Genomic DNA, 15,936 nt, shown 5'->3' on the forward strand with positions numbered 1-15,936 from the left:
CCGCTCTGCTGTTTGTTCACAAGCCAAATGAGCTTCTGGAAAAAAAAAACCTTAAAGTTCTCATTGTTTTCAGATAACTGAGCAGATTTAAAAGGCTACTTTCTTGACGGAATTGCTCCACAGTTTCATAGGTTTTCTTAACAATCTAAAGTAAAAAATAATAATAATAATAATGGTGAGAAATTATGAGAATTTTTTTTTAAATCTCATTATCTACTCATCTTCATGCATCCAGTAACTGCTGTGCTCCTAATTCACTTCTAGTTCCGAATAAGAGGAATTTTATGGGTTTATTTAATTAATTTGGAGGTGCTAGAGAAAGAGAGAGTCATCTTGCATACACTGGCTCACTTCCCAAATGACCACAACTTCTGTGGTTGGAGCAGGCCAAAGTCAGGAGCTTGAAGTCACATCCAAGTCTCCCACATGGATGGCAGGTGTGCAAACACTTGAACCATCTTCTGTGACCTTCCCCGGTGCGTTGTCGAGAGCTGGATTGAAGCTGGAGCAGCCAGGATTCAAACCAGTTTCCATGCAAGATGCCCTCACTGCAAACTGTGGCACAAATCATGGTGCTACAACAATGGCCCTTACAGACCATTTGAAAATACTTAAATTGGGCCTGATGCGTTTGCTTAGTGGCTAAAGTCCTTGCCTTGCATGCATCAGGATCCCATATGGGCCAGTTTGTGTCCCAGCAGCCTCGCTTTCAATCCAGCTATCTGCTTGTGGCCTGGAAAAGCAGTGGAAGACAGCCCAAAGCCTTGGGACCCTGCCCCTCTGTGGGAGACCCAGAAGAGGCTTCGGGCTCCTGGTTTCGGATCAGCTCATTCCAGCCATTGCAGCCACTTGCAGATTTGAATCATCAGACAAAAGATCTTCCTCTCTGTCTTTCCTCCTCTCTTTATATCTAACTTTCTAATGAAAATGAATAAATCTTTTAAAAAATATTTTCCAGTGAGTCTAATGACTAATCTCATTAATATTATTTCATTAAAAGCGCTTTACACATTCTCAACACTATCCATTCACCACAGTTTTTCAGCATGGTTCTTTCAATAAGGGCTTTTAGCCTCATTGCACCGTCTACTTAGGAAACTTGGTCCCTTCATTGTCCCTTTTTTTTCTAGCTTTATGAAATGTTGTATTCTGACAAAAAATAGAATTTCTAGTTAGCTGTGCATTTAAATATGTTGATTGTATTAAATCTACATAATTTCAAGGAGATGCTTGGTAAATATCGTCAGGGTTAATTACAATTCAGGGTGGATTATAATGTTGGTATGCCTGTGTATTTCAGGCAGAGTGCAAACTTGCTTCAAAGATGAATCTTTGAAGAACATCTACACCTGAGAACTTTTAGTCTTTATGAATATCTCTTTTACACATATTTTTCTTTGGGTCTATGTTCCCTCTGAATATTACAGAATTTACATAAATAGTTTCTATTATATTGAATGCCCTGGAATGGGAAATACTTTTGTGAGAGACAGAACAGTGGAATAAAGCATGAATAGATCATCCTAAGTAATCCTGGGAAATTCTACAAACCAAAAAAATGAAGCTTCAGCTTTGCAAGGTTGAGAAGTTAATTGCATACCACTGCCTACAACCCTTTCACAAAAGCATTCTTTGAGACAATCTTAAAGGAATAATGACACTACGTTGCAACTAAGACTCACATCAAGAGCATTGGCGAAGCTTTATAAAGAATGCAAACTTCTAAGCTTGCAGTGCCCTGTCATAACACCTTGACCTGACATGGAGGTTTCTGGTTAAAGAAATAATGTCAGAGAATATCGGATCAAAGACATAAAAATTCAATTGCTTCAAGATTTCAAGTTTATATCAGAATGAATACTTCTGGCTTATAAATTATTCTGCTGAAAATTGTATTTGCAAAAATTATCCAAAAATTGGCTAAATGTTCAGGGTAAAATATTTTTGATAGCTGTCATAATTTCCGTTATACAATAATTGCATGCAATTTAAGATTGAATTTCTAATGAGTTATTTGTTGAATATTCTAATGATTTCAAAATCAAAATTTGTAGAATGAGTAAGAAACATTTATATCCCCAAAAATTAGCAAAATTGGCCAAATTGATTCCATTTTGTTGTCAAAATAATTAGATCTCTGGTGTTACTGTTATAAATAATATAAATTATTTGTTTCTGAAAATAATCTGTGAGCTTTTAAATGTCATGTAATGATCGCTTCTCGGCCTTTTGGCTAAGATCAAGTGTAAATGTCATGTAATGGCAATCAAATGTATTGATCTTTTTGATATAAGACTATCTACAATTATGTGAAACTCCTGCAGTATTCTTCCTATGATGTCCCCCCCCCACCCTCTCTCTTTAAAATGGAATTTGTATTGTGCCCTGAAGAGCAGCAAGTCATTCTGCCTTCCGAATTCAAGTGTTGACAGTAGATCCTTTCCCTGGGCTACTGATGAAAGCTGGCAATGACATTTTTCTGTAGGGGACGGGCTGTCTTGTCAATGTGAGTTAGTCACTGATACAAGCTTTGCCTCGTTGTAAAGCAGTCAGGATTCAATGTCTTTTTGAATATCTAATATTTATTTGCAAATGCTGAGATGTCTGAACATTTTTGAAAGTAGACATACATCTAGGCTAAAATTGTTAAGGTTTTTGAACAAAAAAAGATGAACTGTCCCCTAAAGCAATGAATTTCTGATTTCACTTTAGCTATGGTTGTTGGTGGAGAAGAATATTAGTAGCCAAAATAGAACAAGAACAAGAACAAAATGACAAAAAAACAGCAATACAAAAATGAACATTTATATCCATGCTTACCTTTCTAATCTTCCCTTTCAAATACATGAAGTTCAAAAAACACATGCAAGAAATCCCTAGAGTTATGGCTTTGCATGCTGCATTATACCATTGTAATGCCTAGCCAACCTTGATTTTGCTGTTGTTTTTGAGCTGAGTGCTTAACTTCCTGGAAATTTAATAAACCCTGTCAACCAGAAATCTACCATACCCAACCAAGGCTTGGGATACTTCCTTTTGACCCAACACAAAAGTCAACTAGCCATTGGGTCTTAATTTTCTTACTTCTACAAATGGCAAGAATGTTTTCACATGACTGTTCATGGCTAATGACTCCTTGTGAACAGTTACCAGAAAGAGACATTCAGAAAACCACTGAACCAAACCTGCCAGGTAATTTGAAAGCCCTTTATAGCAGACAAGGCCCAAAATCTCTTCGTTAATCCCCCTGAGAAGCTAGAAGTTCTTCCTCTGAACAACACTGAGGTATTCAGCCAGACCAATTATGAACCACACCTGTGCCTAGTAGACCACTAGAACAGACAAGTTTAAGATGTGATAATAATTGTGATGGCTCACTCTGTGGAGAAAAGTAAAGGGAACCTATATATCCTTAGGATCCTGAGCTAAACTACACTGAGCTACACTATTACAATGTTTTGAGTGACACTGAGTTCCAGCATTGTCTATGATGTTAACAGCCTCTCCATCACAGATGACCTGATTTTATTTTTATATCTTTTTAATTGTTTCCTGGTGACTCCTGGGTATAGCTGGGAAAACTAAGACTGACATGTAGACCTTGAAGGTGTGCAGAAAAAGGATTCATATTTGCACAAAAGAACTGCTTTTCTGTTCTGCTGTTAGTTTTCCTTGTAAATGAGCATGTAGGTAGAAAGGAGTCCATGGCCTCATTCGTGTTGTCCGTTCTAGTCCTTTAAACCCAGCATCTTGAAAGAAAAATGCACAGTGAAGTTGCCTCCAATTCCTTTTAGGTTAGAATTTTAAACAAGAAGATCGATTTTAGCAAAGTTCAGTCCAGATGTGGTTCCAAGGATAACATCAAACATTCTGCAGGGGGCGGAAATGTAAGTAGATGCTTCTGTCAGAAAGCTGCCCGGATTGTGTGGAGTGCCTTGCACAGCCAGCACACTGTCTGCTTTCTTGCCACCTCCCAACACACTTTACCCTTAACCCTGCTGTTTCCCATGTCCCCTTGGTATGGCAGCTTGTCAGTCTTGGCATTCTTAAGGATGGATTTTCCATCCTTTCCTGTGAGATTATCAATGAATTTCTTGCTTTTTCACTGGGGAGCAAAACCTTGATAGGATGCACCATAGTTTTCTGGGGCATGGAAAATCCACTTCACTCCCCAACTTTGTTTCTTGGATATTTTATCCCCACAGTATTACTTCATGCTGTTCATACTCTTATGCAAAAGTCAGCTGGGCACACACTTTTCTAGCTCTATTTGATTTACCCTTGAGGCAAAAACTGATACACTTGAAAGTGCCTATAGGTATGGCACTTCAGTGATTCATTATTCATGAAACTTAGTATATCATTTGAAAGAATACAGAATAGGTGGAGCGTAATTCATCTATTATTCAAAACGAAAGAGTTAAAGTTTGTCTTGATGAAAATTTTCCTGCAATTTTCATTAGATGGAAATAATATCCCAAGGGAGGAAGGGTAAGATCTATGCATATGCAGATGACTTGAAATGCTTGGGTGAATTCAGCTACAGAAAGTATGATTCTTTATAAAATAAGAATGATTTTCAAAGGGTGAATCAGACTGGATTTAGATTCTCTCACCTAGACTTCAGACTCTGAGGATCTGTGGTTCACCTGGTTTATAAGGCTTCAAATCCAGAACGTTTAATTGCTCTTGGATACTTGAATGCTGCTCAGCTGAGCAGGAATGGAATCACACAATGAAGAGAGAGAACAATCAGCTGCCTCAGAAGGAGCTGCTACCTGATGAAGCAAGGTCGCTCTGCTGATGATAGAAACATCACTATCATGGGAAGTCCTTCCTCAAGGATGGCTGGCCTCTTTGGCGTGAATATTTACACTCATGTGGTTTCCTTCTCATTGCTGCCCCAACTTTTGGCTCATAACATGTGCTCCTATCACAGAAGCAGTACCAGTTCTGGTAATTACCTTGAGGGTACCAGAGAGAGATTGGACCTATCTACCCTCCGCCACAGGTACTGCTGGTCAAAACACCTCAGTGACGAGGATAAACTGGAATAAGTACAGGTCTTAAAAGCACAGTTAAAGTGACAATATAACAGAGTAAGCACATCTACAACTTTCTTCTTGCATCTTAAAACAATTGTGTTCTTTTAACCATGCGCAACACTGGTTATTTGTGTGTAAAATTACTTTTTAAAAGATATACATCTCTTCTATTGTCTTTGCTTGCAGACAGGTTTAACATGGCATGGCTTAGTTCTTTGAAGGCATTTCTTATTAATACCAAAGTTTCTATTCTTTCTAGCATGATCTCTTTTCTACTAATAAAATCTTCTATTCCAGGATTTTCTTTCACTAGGGGACCTTCTAATCCAACATGTGGGAATATAAATGGAAATATTGTGTGTGTGTGTATGTGTCCCTCTGGATATGTTATTTCATGTGGTTACTTTGGGTATGCGGGTATGCTTATCGATTTGGGGGTTTGAGCTTGGGGGTGTTTCATGTCTACACTGTTTTGAATATGGTTTTGTGGTTCATACAGGTACAAATTGTTACCAAGAAGATTGACGTAAGCCATGTGACATCCAAATGTGGCTCTCTGAAGAACATCCGCCACAGGCCAGGTAAAGACATCGTTTTCAGTAGTTTGAGAAACATTTACGAGGTTCTAGAAAATTGATACGCAGATTTGCTTCAGCATATTTCAAGCTTTGACTGATGAAAACTTAAGTTAGTATTTTCAAGACATCTTCATTTGACACACAGGAACCCCAAATACCATGAATTGACCATATGTTAGAGGACAGATCAAATTAATAATATGTAAAGTACAACTACCTTCATGTGTATTGGCACTCATTTGAGATGTAGTCTGTAGGTACATTCTCCATGTGTGCATATGTAACATTGAGTGCAAGCACCACTACCAAATGCTAGTCATAAAATTATTTTTCTACATCATGTAAAAAATTATTATCTTAGCAAAGCTGAAGATATGTATCTGTGTGATGATATCTCAGATCCTTTATTAGGAAGAGAAGCATTGTGAACCTTTAGCAGAAGAGAATATGTCATTCCAACCTATTTGACCATGGGCATGGTACATTTTATTTTTCCAAAATGTCTCATTGGAGTAATGTTCTAAAATAGCATTTATTGCCACAGGCGTTGGGCTGAGGGAGCTGGGGCACAGCGTCTTTATGTTAAACGTGACTCCAACACATTATGAGTCAGTTTCTTCTTAGTGTCATGTTACATATTTTTGCTAAATTCTAGCTCCAGACATAATGGATAAGAATCAATTGTATTGCATTGATAATGTTTTTACATAATTGATGTACCTCACTGAAAAAACAACTGAAAGCTACTAGATTTTACTATCTGTGGCTGACATCTTAACATTAAAAAGAGGTAATACGTTATTTTCATTAACTGCTGTCTCAAATGTTAAAAACAAACAAACAAATAAAGAATAAGAGCACTTGGGCCCGGCGCCGTGGCACAAGTGGTTAAAGGTCCTCGCATTGCACGCCCGGGATCCCATATGGGCGCCGGTTCTAATCCCGGCAGCCCCGCTTCCCTTCCAGCTCCCTGCCTGTGGCCCGGGAAAGCAGTCGAGGATGGCCCAAAGCTTTGGGACCCTGCACCCGCGTGGGAGACCCAGAAGAGGCTCCTGGCTTCGGATCGGCATAGCATTGGCCGTTGTGCTCACTTGGGGAGTGAATCATCGGATGGAAGATCTTCCTCTCTGTCTCTCCTCTCTGTATATCCGCCTTTCCAATAAAAAAAATAATAAAAATAAATCTTTAAAAAAAAAAAAAAGAATAAGAGCACTTGAACATAACAAGAGTCTGGCCATAACAAAGTTATTGAAAATTTTACTTTATGAAAAGCAAAGAAGTTAGCATAAATTTGAAAATGAATAAATACATTGGAATGGTCTAGAAACTAGGAATCACTTTTTTAAATGTGTTCATAAAGTAAGTCAAGGAGTAAGAAGTTATAAGCAGGGAGCTGGATTTGAAGTGAAGCAGGCAGGACACGAACTGTATGGGATCCCGGCAGTTACAAGGTAAGGATTTAGCCACGAGGCCACCGCCCTGGACCCACCAGAATTTCTAATGAGACCTCAGCAGTAACAGACTCCCTACTCCCTGTGTATTTTTGGTTAACATCTGTTTTTTTCTCCTTCTCAAGAGACAGTTCAAAGAAAATTTGGTCAGCTTCTATTGACATAAAACTTAATTAGAAAAAAAAAAAGCTTAAGGAAGCAAATTTTCTCAAAAAGTACATGCAAATAAATAAATAAGCAAGTGCCTAGCATTCGACCTCATCCAGTTGAAATCCCAGCTTGCTCTAGCTTCTAACCTGGAGCCATATGTTTGAGTCATCATGAATTATAATCAATGAATGAAGCACATAAACATGTAAAATGTAACAAAATTTACTAAATATCACTATCCACGAAATGGTGCATATTTTGAGGAGAAAACAATGTGCTTTCCAGGACATAATGATAGCATCATTGCATTCTTTTTCATTATTATCATGTTGTTATCATTTTATGATAACAGTTCTATAGGCCCTGAGATTTCCCCTAACCCCTCTCCTAACCACTTCACCCCCTGAGTTCTCTTATATCATTACAACAGCATAATTCCTCATGAACAGTCATAAGACCATCATTCAGAGCATGGACAGTAGCAGAATCTAGCATCCCATTGTCTGGACACATTCAACAGTTTCACTGGGAGTCCATCATCAATCTGGAAGTAGAGACGCACACTGTGCCGTATCCTCACATCTGGATATGTCAGTCTCCACTGCACAGTCACTGTATAACCCCCAAGTGAAAAGCCACAAAACAAAACCAACAACAGGAAGAAAAACAGAAATTTTTAAAGCCATGAACTTAAACAGCAAGCCACTGGATATGATTATGTCCATTACACAGCTTCAACTACAATTACTTCTGAAAGAGCGTCTAAAACTTTTTTTATTTTTTCCTTTCAAAGGTGGCGGACGTGTGAAAATTGAGAGTGTAAAACTGGATTTCAAAGAGAAGGCCCAAGCTAAAGTCGGATCACTCGATAATGCTCATCACGTTCCTGGAGGTGGCAATGTCAAGGTGAGGAACAAAGACTTGACCTCATCTTGTCTTTATCGACTATTATGTCATTATTATGATTTAGAATCAAAATGGATCCCAGATTGAAGCCTTGAGCACGAAACTTAGTGGGAATCATGTTAATATGATCTCAGTGTTAGGGGCAGAAACCACATAATATGTTTGACTGAGTGAGAACTGGTGCTTGTTTTAAACAGATTGACAGCCAAAAGTTGAACTTCAGAGAGCATGCTAAGGCCCGTGTGGACCATGGGGCTGAGATCATCACACAGTCTCCCAGCAGATCCAGCGTGGCATCTCCCCGACGCCTCAGCAACGTCTCCTCTTCCGGAAGCATCAACCTGCTCGAATCTCCGCAGCTTGCCACTTTGGCGGAGGATGTCACTGCTGCACTCGCTAAGCAGGGCTTGTGAATATTTCTCATTTAGCATTGAAGTCATAACATTTAGGCATGAGCTCTTCGCAGGAGTGGGCTCCGAGCAGGTATTATACTCATTCCTTACAAACCATCAATAAATAATCTCATCCCCAAATTATAGTCATTGTTACAATTTTCTATAAAAAATGAATAGTATATGCAGAATTTGATCTGATTTCCATTTGCAACAGGAAGACACTGGCTTTCTGTGGGTGTAATTGGACAGTTATTTTCGCTCTGCTCTGTTTTGCATGGAGTATTCATTTTTAAAAATGCGTTTTTACCTTTTATGTGCCTGAAGGCTACCCACCACATTCTGAAAAGCCTTGTTAAATTCAAAGCTGCTCATTTTACTCTTCTGTTTCTGAGTGAAAAGATAAAAACTGCCCATTGTAACTTATTACAAGTTAAATTAGATGAGTCAGGTTGCAGAAGGGGAAAATCATGTAAGAAATAAATTTTTTAAGGTGTTATTTTGTATAAATGGGAAGAAAGATTCAATTAAGTTATTCACATTTGGGACCTGGATTATTATATCAGAGTATGTCAATTCAATAAATTATTTAACTAATTAAAAATATTTGCAAAGCATTTGAGCTACGGTTGAGGAAGTGACGTAAAAGTGCACCTCTTAGAAACGAGACACTTTGGTTAGGATGGACTTGTGTCTGATTAGAATGTCAGTTGATCGGTTAGATTTGTGTCCACACTACCAGTTCTAACATCCCCTCTCCATCTGTTTGATACAGTATTATAGATATAAATATATATATATTTCTCTGTGGCCATTTGTGATACTCCTCATATACTTGAATATTACATTTCTTTATTCACAGTATCTGTGTCACCTGCACCCTTCGGTGTTGCAATTTTAGATGTGTGAAAGTAGATGTTAGCAGGGTTCTCTCCCTGTTTTAAAAACACATTAAAAAAAAAAAGTTTTAGCATGAAGTTGCTTTCTGTACCAGCTCAAAGCTGTAACCCTGTTTTAGTGCCAGATAAAAGTCTCTCCCGTGACGCTAGAAAAATTATTTTTCTTTGCTTTCACCAATATGGAGTTTGTGGGGATGGGTCCAGTTATACCTGAAAGGATAGAGAGATTGTTGGTTTAAGATTTTTCACCAAGGAATAGTTTGGGCTTTATTCCAATTCATGAAACTGATTTCTCAAGATTTATTTCAGTTTGATTTTTTCCATTTGCTAAAGTTGAAATTAACCATGGTGTTTTGGGACTTATTTGCCAATTATTTGAAATAGTATCTATTAAGTGCTCCAGTAGAAGTTGTTTGGCTTCCTTATCCGAAGTGAACCCCTTGATCAGAAACATTTGAGACACAGATATCTAGGTCAGTTTTTCAGTATCTCCAATACTGCATTCTTAGCGTGATTTGTCAATAGATAATATTATTCTTATTTTACTTATAATCCAGAATCACAAATCAATAATTCATTTCTCTCACACATCCTTCATCTTAGACTGCCATAATAACCAAACAAATCATCAATGGCTTCAGTAAGGCGAAGAATCACCAAACTGAACTGACACTTCTGAATATTTGATTGTTCTTTTTCCTGCATGGGGCTGGTAGGCTGAATCTGAAAAGTTATAAACACTTAATATTGTGGGTGCTTGATGTCTTTGAGCTAAGTTATTTGCTGAAAATAAAGATAGAAATGATGACATGGACTGAGGTAATAAAAAAGAAGTACAGCTTCATCCAAGACCTAAGGCTAGGAATGTGAAGGCAAACAGACATGGTACCATTTTATGAACACTTGGATACCACAACCTGACTATTAACTGCCCCAAGAGAACTCCTAGGAACAAACACCTTTCTTTCATACCTAAGAGGTTCACATGGGAAATGTGTCTTAAACCATCTGTAAACATTTATTTTTGAAAAGAAAAAAAACTACCAAGTAGGAGTGTAGATGTTTCTGCTTTATGCCTGATAAATACTGTGAGGTTTAAGTTGACCAATCTGGGCAGTTTATTCGTCAACTTCCCTTGAAATGCACCAGAAAATAGAAGGAGTAGTTATGTGGCGATCAGGCGTATTTTCTTACATGTTTTAATGAAGTCAGACCGTGATGAATGTGATCTAGAAAGAAGTCAGATGGTGGCTACAACAGTTTTAACCATCGGAACAAGTTTTGTTTTGCTTTGTTTTGTTTTTTAATATTTTTTATAAAAGTTGCGATGATGTAAACATGGTCTACACTCAGTTTCTTACGTTTACGTATCCAAAAGACAGACTAGAGAAAGCACTCAGTAAATAGTGTTTCTGACCACACCAAAATTATGAAGAATAAATGCCTTTGGTTTGTAGTAAATGCAATTCTTTACAAAGTTTGCACATGGTAGCTGATAACTCGTACCAGTAAGGAAGAAACACAGGCTAAATGTCTTCTCAGGATGGGAGGAAAAACCCATCTTGCTTTCATTCTTAAGATAACGACACAAATTAAGCTTTTGAACACCACACTTGTGGGGACACACATACGCTGATCTAAAAATGAAAGCTTGATAGCTCCATTTCTAGATCTACTCATGCCAGTTTCTCTCTGGCGTTAGCCTTTGAGAACCTGTTTAAGAATACATGAACAATCCAGAGCTGTGAAGAGTTAAAGGCCAACTTCTGCAATAAACTCACTCTCTCTGGGTCACCTGCAACTGAAAATTAGGAAACTTCACTGCAATGCAGGAAGATCCGAGTTCATGATGAGTTTCTAAGGCCAAGTTCATTTAGGAACAAACTCTCTCTGGACTTACCTGCTGAGTTGCAGCAGGGTGATGGGATGAAGTCCCATCCACAAACAAGACACCTGTGTTGTATCAGCTAGCTCTGGATGAAGAAGGGTCAAAATCGAAAGCCACTAAGTGGAGAAGGTACTGATCATGTCTGAACTTCTCCACACTCGCTCATAGTGTAACACAGCAAGAGCAGGACTAAGTAGCCAAATGTAACATCGCAGCAGTACTATATATAAGAAATAATCTCAACATGCTTCATTCTACCATAACAGCTATTAGCGTTTTTCTCCTATTATTCATGCCACAGAAAGTTTCTTATTCGTGGTCAGTGTAGCAAAGACAAAGTAGAAGGTAAATTGCAGGCATTCCTTCAAAGACAGTTGCTCTAAAATCAGTACTGAATCTTTCTTTTCAACACCTAGAATTTTTAAACTGGGTGTTTAGGTTAAGCCAGGTCCCCTTTTCAGGAAAAAAAGTCTTTTTTCAAATTCAAAAAAAAAAAAAAAAAGAAAAGAAAAGCAATGTCAATCATAAAAGTCCTCTTCAACTTTAGCAAAAAGAAAAAAATATCAACAAAAATTATACTCTGTATGCTGGGATTGCAAGTGTCCCATATGCCACAGGAAATCTGTAGGGGGTTTCTTTCTTCTGATAATTGTAGAGCCTGTTACCACAGAAAGGCATTTCTTCAATGGCTGGTTGTAGTTAGTTCATGTTTTTCAATCAAATTTGCAAATGTATTTGTTGCTGTATAGTGATTGTTTTGCAAAATAAAATTGCTTGTCACCTAATTGCTTGTTTCAGTTTATTTTAAGTTGGTTTTTTTTCTGGGTAAAGAAAAGTGTGTGTGTGTGTGTGTGTGTGTGTGTGTGTGTGTGTGTGTGTACTTGCACACATGAGTGTGTGTGCCTGCACCACAGGTGCACTTTACACCAAGACCCATTCAATGTGATTTTTTTAAATATTATTACCTAACTAGAAAGGGATTTTTAATCACAACCATATCAGCAGGATGTTACCTGTTGCAAGTGACAAGAACTCAAAAATAATTTGTTTCAACAGAAAGCTGGATTTATTGGCTGAAGACGAGACAAGTGTATCAAACCCAGGCATGGGTGGATGCAGGCACTGAGAGGACATTGTCAAGGATATTTCTCTTTCCAGCTCTGAACTCAGACATCCTCAGTATGTCATGGAGAAATGTGTTTAAACCTACTTCCTCTCTGTTGTCCATTCTCATGCAGGAAACACTTTCATGGAGGATCCTGAAAGCTGCAAATTTCTCAGCCTAACCAAAGAGAGCCCGCTTAGCCAAACTTGGTTCACAATCGCCAGCCACTGATAGGTGGGATAGGAGAGTGAGAGCACAAAGTGGCCTCATCTCAACTACATGAACTAATCATAGAGAAAGAGGATTCTCCAAAGTGAAGTCAGGCTGATACTGCCCAAAGGGAGAAGGTTCCAGCTGCTCAAGCCTTGAAAACCAATATTCACTACTTTCAGACATTCTACCCTCTGTCTTTATAATCCTTTAGTTCCTTATTATTCAAATTCTGCTCAAACATTCTGATGAATGGAGAAACTTATTAGGTAGGTAAATTATCTGGTTCCACTCTATACCAACTTACTGTATTAGCTTAGGCAATTCATGGGCATACTAGATTTAGATTTCAGTGATATTCAGCTCATCAAAGTCCTACTAATGTGCTTAAGGGAAAGGAGCGTACTGACAGTCCTCTAGGTAAACAATAATTATTCTTTAAGCTGTTAGAGAAGATATCACTACCACTGGTGTCAAAAAAAATTGTGGTACCAAATGACAGGAAGCTGTGACTTGCATCAGACTTGGTTTTCTAGATTTCAAATCACCTTATCTTTGCTAACACCTAATTCTTCTATCAGTGACATCATCACTTCCCATTTAGTATGCTTTCGCTAATACTACAAAACTGACACAATTTAATCAAAACCATTAGGGTTTTTCTTTACTTCTAAAAATTAAATTAGCACCCTGGTTGTTTTTCATTGTTCTTAAACCACAAGGCATTCATACATATTTTTGTGGGTACATAAAACAAAATTATGTATTTCCTTGCTTACTAATGAACAAAGCAAATAATTCCTTTACCTAGAGAAGGGAACAGTAACCATGTTATAATGTAAAATAACAGAATAACCATCAGGAGACCTCATGCGCAATATGACCCTTACAGGACTGTGACCCAAACAACTCAGGTGTGAAATGTTGTCAAAGTACTTGGTCTAGCAGCCTGAAATTGTTTCAGAGCTCAAGCACTGCACTAGCTTTTGTTGAGCTTGGTAAAGAACCACCAGAGATACACTCTTTCCAGCCCCGCTTTGCTCTCATGTGGTTCAGTCACAAAAAAAACCTCATCTGCTCTCAAGTTTACTCCTCCAGATTCCATTAAAATTCCTGACCCCAGACCTGGCTTATGATAATAGCCCAGTGAACTCCAGTTGCACTTTGACCATTACAGTAATTTCAGACTCATGGGGTTCACACAAACACACATGCACATAATGTAATCTTCAGAAAAGTCAAAATATTTGGCAAATCAAGGCTTTATTTTTCTTGAGGAAATTTGGCTGGAGCTGGACTACGGGTTCCCTGGGAGTGAGATCTCACCACCTGGGCAGCATACCCCACTGCTTATCTCCTCCCAACCTGCTATTTATACTGTCCCTCGTGGTTGTAGACAGTAGGCTACAGATTGAGCTTATAACCCTTTGTTTTTGTCCTCCTTCCAAGTTCTTTCCTATTATATAAAATAAAAATCCAGAACAGATCCCTAATCCTAATCCCTAATCCTAACGTAAGGGGCTCTCAGGCATGTGAAGTGTGCAGGAGGCCATTCGGATCATTTTAGCATTAGCTGCAGACCACACAAACATACTAACTTAAAGATTAGCTTCCTATGAACTTATTGCATTTCAGGTTCTGCCTGTGATTGCCTTAGCAGGGCCAGACCCAATGAATCCGGCATGCCTTACAGAACAAAAACGTGGGACATTCCCCACCCCATTAAATCCAACTTCAACACCCTGAGGTTCAGAAAAACTGATGTTTCATAGATTTTTATCCTTGTCCCAAGGAAAATGGGGGAAAACTTTGAAGTAATATATTTATTTAGCAATAGCAACTACTAATTTTCATATTCTCAATAAACCAACTCACAGTTCTGCTTACTGCCTACATTTATCATTAAGGGAAAATAAATATGCAATAGAATTTGTTTTATTATTTCTCCACCTGCTAATAAAGATTTTTTTTGTCAAGTGAAATACCACGCAAAGAAGTTCTCACTGGAAGCGTTGCATTTATAAGATGGCTGCCTGTTACCCAGAGAAGCAAGGAAGAGTATAGGGGAGAAAGGTCTGGTGCAGACAACCAACAGCTAGGTTCTTCAAGAAAATATTAATCTTCAGGCAACATGTATGTGACCCAGTTGAGTAAGTTGTTAACATAGTGAAATATGTGCTCCCCAAACTCCTTTCCCTGGCAGTGATCGCCCTTGAACCAACTTCCCTGGGTTCCTCAGAGTCTCCCGTTCCAAGCACTTACAAGATTAATGCTGGCATGCTAGAGAGCCTCCAAGATCCTGCTCCATTCCTGACAAAAGCCCTGCCCTCTTAGTGTCACAGTAGTTACTGTTCCTGAGAACTCTGAGACACTGACTTGTGCATCGCCAGTAGTTAGAGAAAGCTCAGGTGAAAACTGAAGGATGTCTATGCTTGCACCTTGCAGCCTGTTGGCCTGGCAGTCAACCCACCATGGCTATTGCATGGGTATTCCTTTACCTTAATTTGCTCCTACCACCCCACCAGGTCAGAAGAATGAAACTCAGAGAAGATTCCTTTGGCAACATCCTGACAGACACATTTCTTATCACCGTGGACCAATCCATTAACAGTGGCCGCCTGTTGCTGTCTCCTTCCTGCTGTCACCAGTACCTCACTCACAAGATTGTAAATGAAAATTATAGTCACTATGTAACTTTAACTCATAATAGAAGGTGAGAGGCATGGCAAAAAGCACCAGCAAAGAAGGACCAGATACTGAGGTCAGCAAAAGAAAGAGGTTATGAACAATAGGTAGGTCCCATGGTGCAACTGGGAACTAATGGACATGTAATGAGAAGCCTTTTAATGAGTTGAAATTTATTTTTTGGGTCTGGCATGATAGCCTAGTGGTTAAATCCATGCCTTGCAAACACAGGTATCCCATGTGGGTGCAGATTGATATACTGGCTTCTCCATTTCCCATCCATCTCCCTGCTTGTGGCCTGGGAAAGCAGTCAGGGCTGGCCCAAAATCTTGGGACCCTGCATGGGAGATCCTGAGGAAGTTCCTTGCTCCTGGCTCCAGGCTCCAGATCACCTCAGCTCTGGTCATTGCAGCCACTTGGGGAGTGAATCAGCAGAAGGAAAACCTTTCTCTCTGTATCGCCTTTTCTCTGTAAATATTTCTTAATTAATTAAATCATTTTTAAATTTTAACTTTATAACACAGTTCCATAGACTCTGGGATTCCCCTAAGCCCTCCCTCCATATTGATTTCCTCCATATTATTACAGTAGTACAGCTCATAACCAGTCATAATTCCATCATTGTGA

At 38.7% G+C, this 15,936-nt stretch overlaps 1 protein-coding gene across 38 annotated transcripts in view; it reads left to right on the forward strand.

Moving 5' to 3' along the window:
* MAP2 (microtubule associated protein 2) overlaps positions 1-12,082 on the forward strand; it is a 195,994-nt gene extending 183,912 nt beyond the window's left edge. For 36 of the 38 annotated variants that reach the window (XM_040984609.1, XM_040984579.1, XM_040984582.1 and 33 more), the window contains 3 exons: positions 5,545-5,626; positions 8,018-8,130; positions 8,328-12,082. In XM_040984609.1, the coding sequence (XP_040840543.1) occupies positions 5,545-5,626; positions 8,018-8,130; positions 8,328-8,543 (411 nt within the window). In that variant the 3' untranslated portion in view covers positions 8,544-12,082. Of the gene's footprint in view, positions 1-3,794; positions 3,888-5,544; positions 5,627-8,017; positions 8,131-8,327 lie in introns of all 38 variants that reach the window. The other 2 variants (XM_040984607.1, XM_040984606.1) reach the window with 1 other exon arrangement.
* The last annotated feature ends 3,854 nt before the right edge of the window (positions 12,083-15,936 follow it).

The sequence above is a fragment of the Ochotona curzoniae genome, unplaced genomic scaffold, assembly GCF_017591425.1.
Source record: "Ochotona curzoniae isolate NIBS_2020 unplaced genomic scaffold, NIBS_Ocur_1.0 contig_4148, whole genome shotgun sequence".
In the NCBI taxonomy this organism is placed as follows: domain Eukaryota; kingdom Metazoa; phylum Chordata; class Mammalia; order Lagomorpha; family Ochotonidae; genus Ochotona; species Ochotona curzoniae.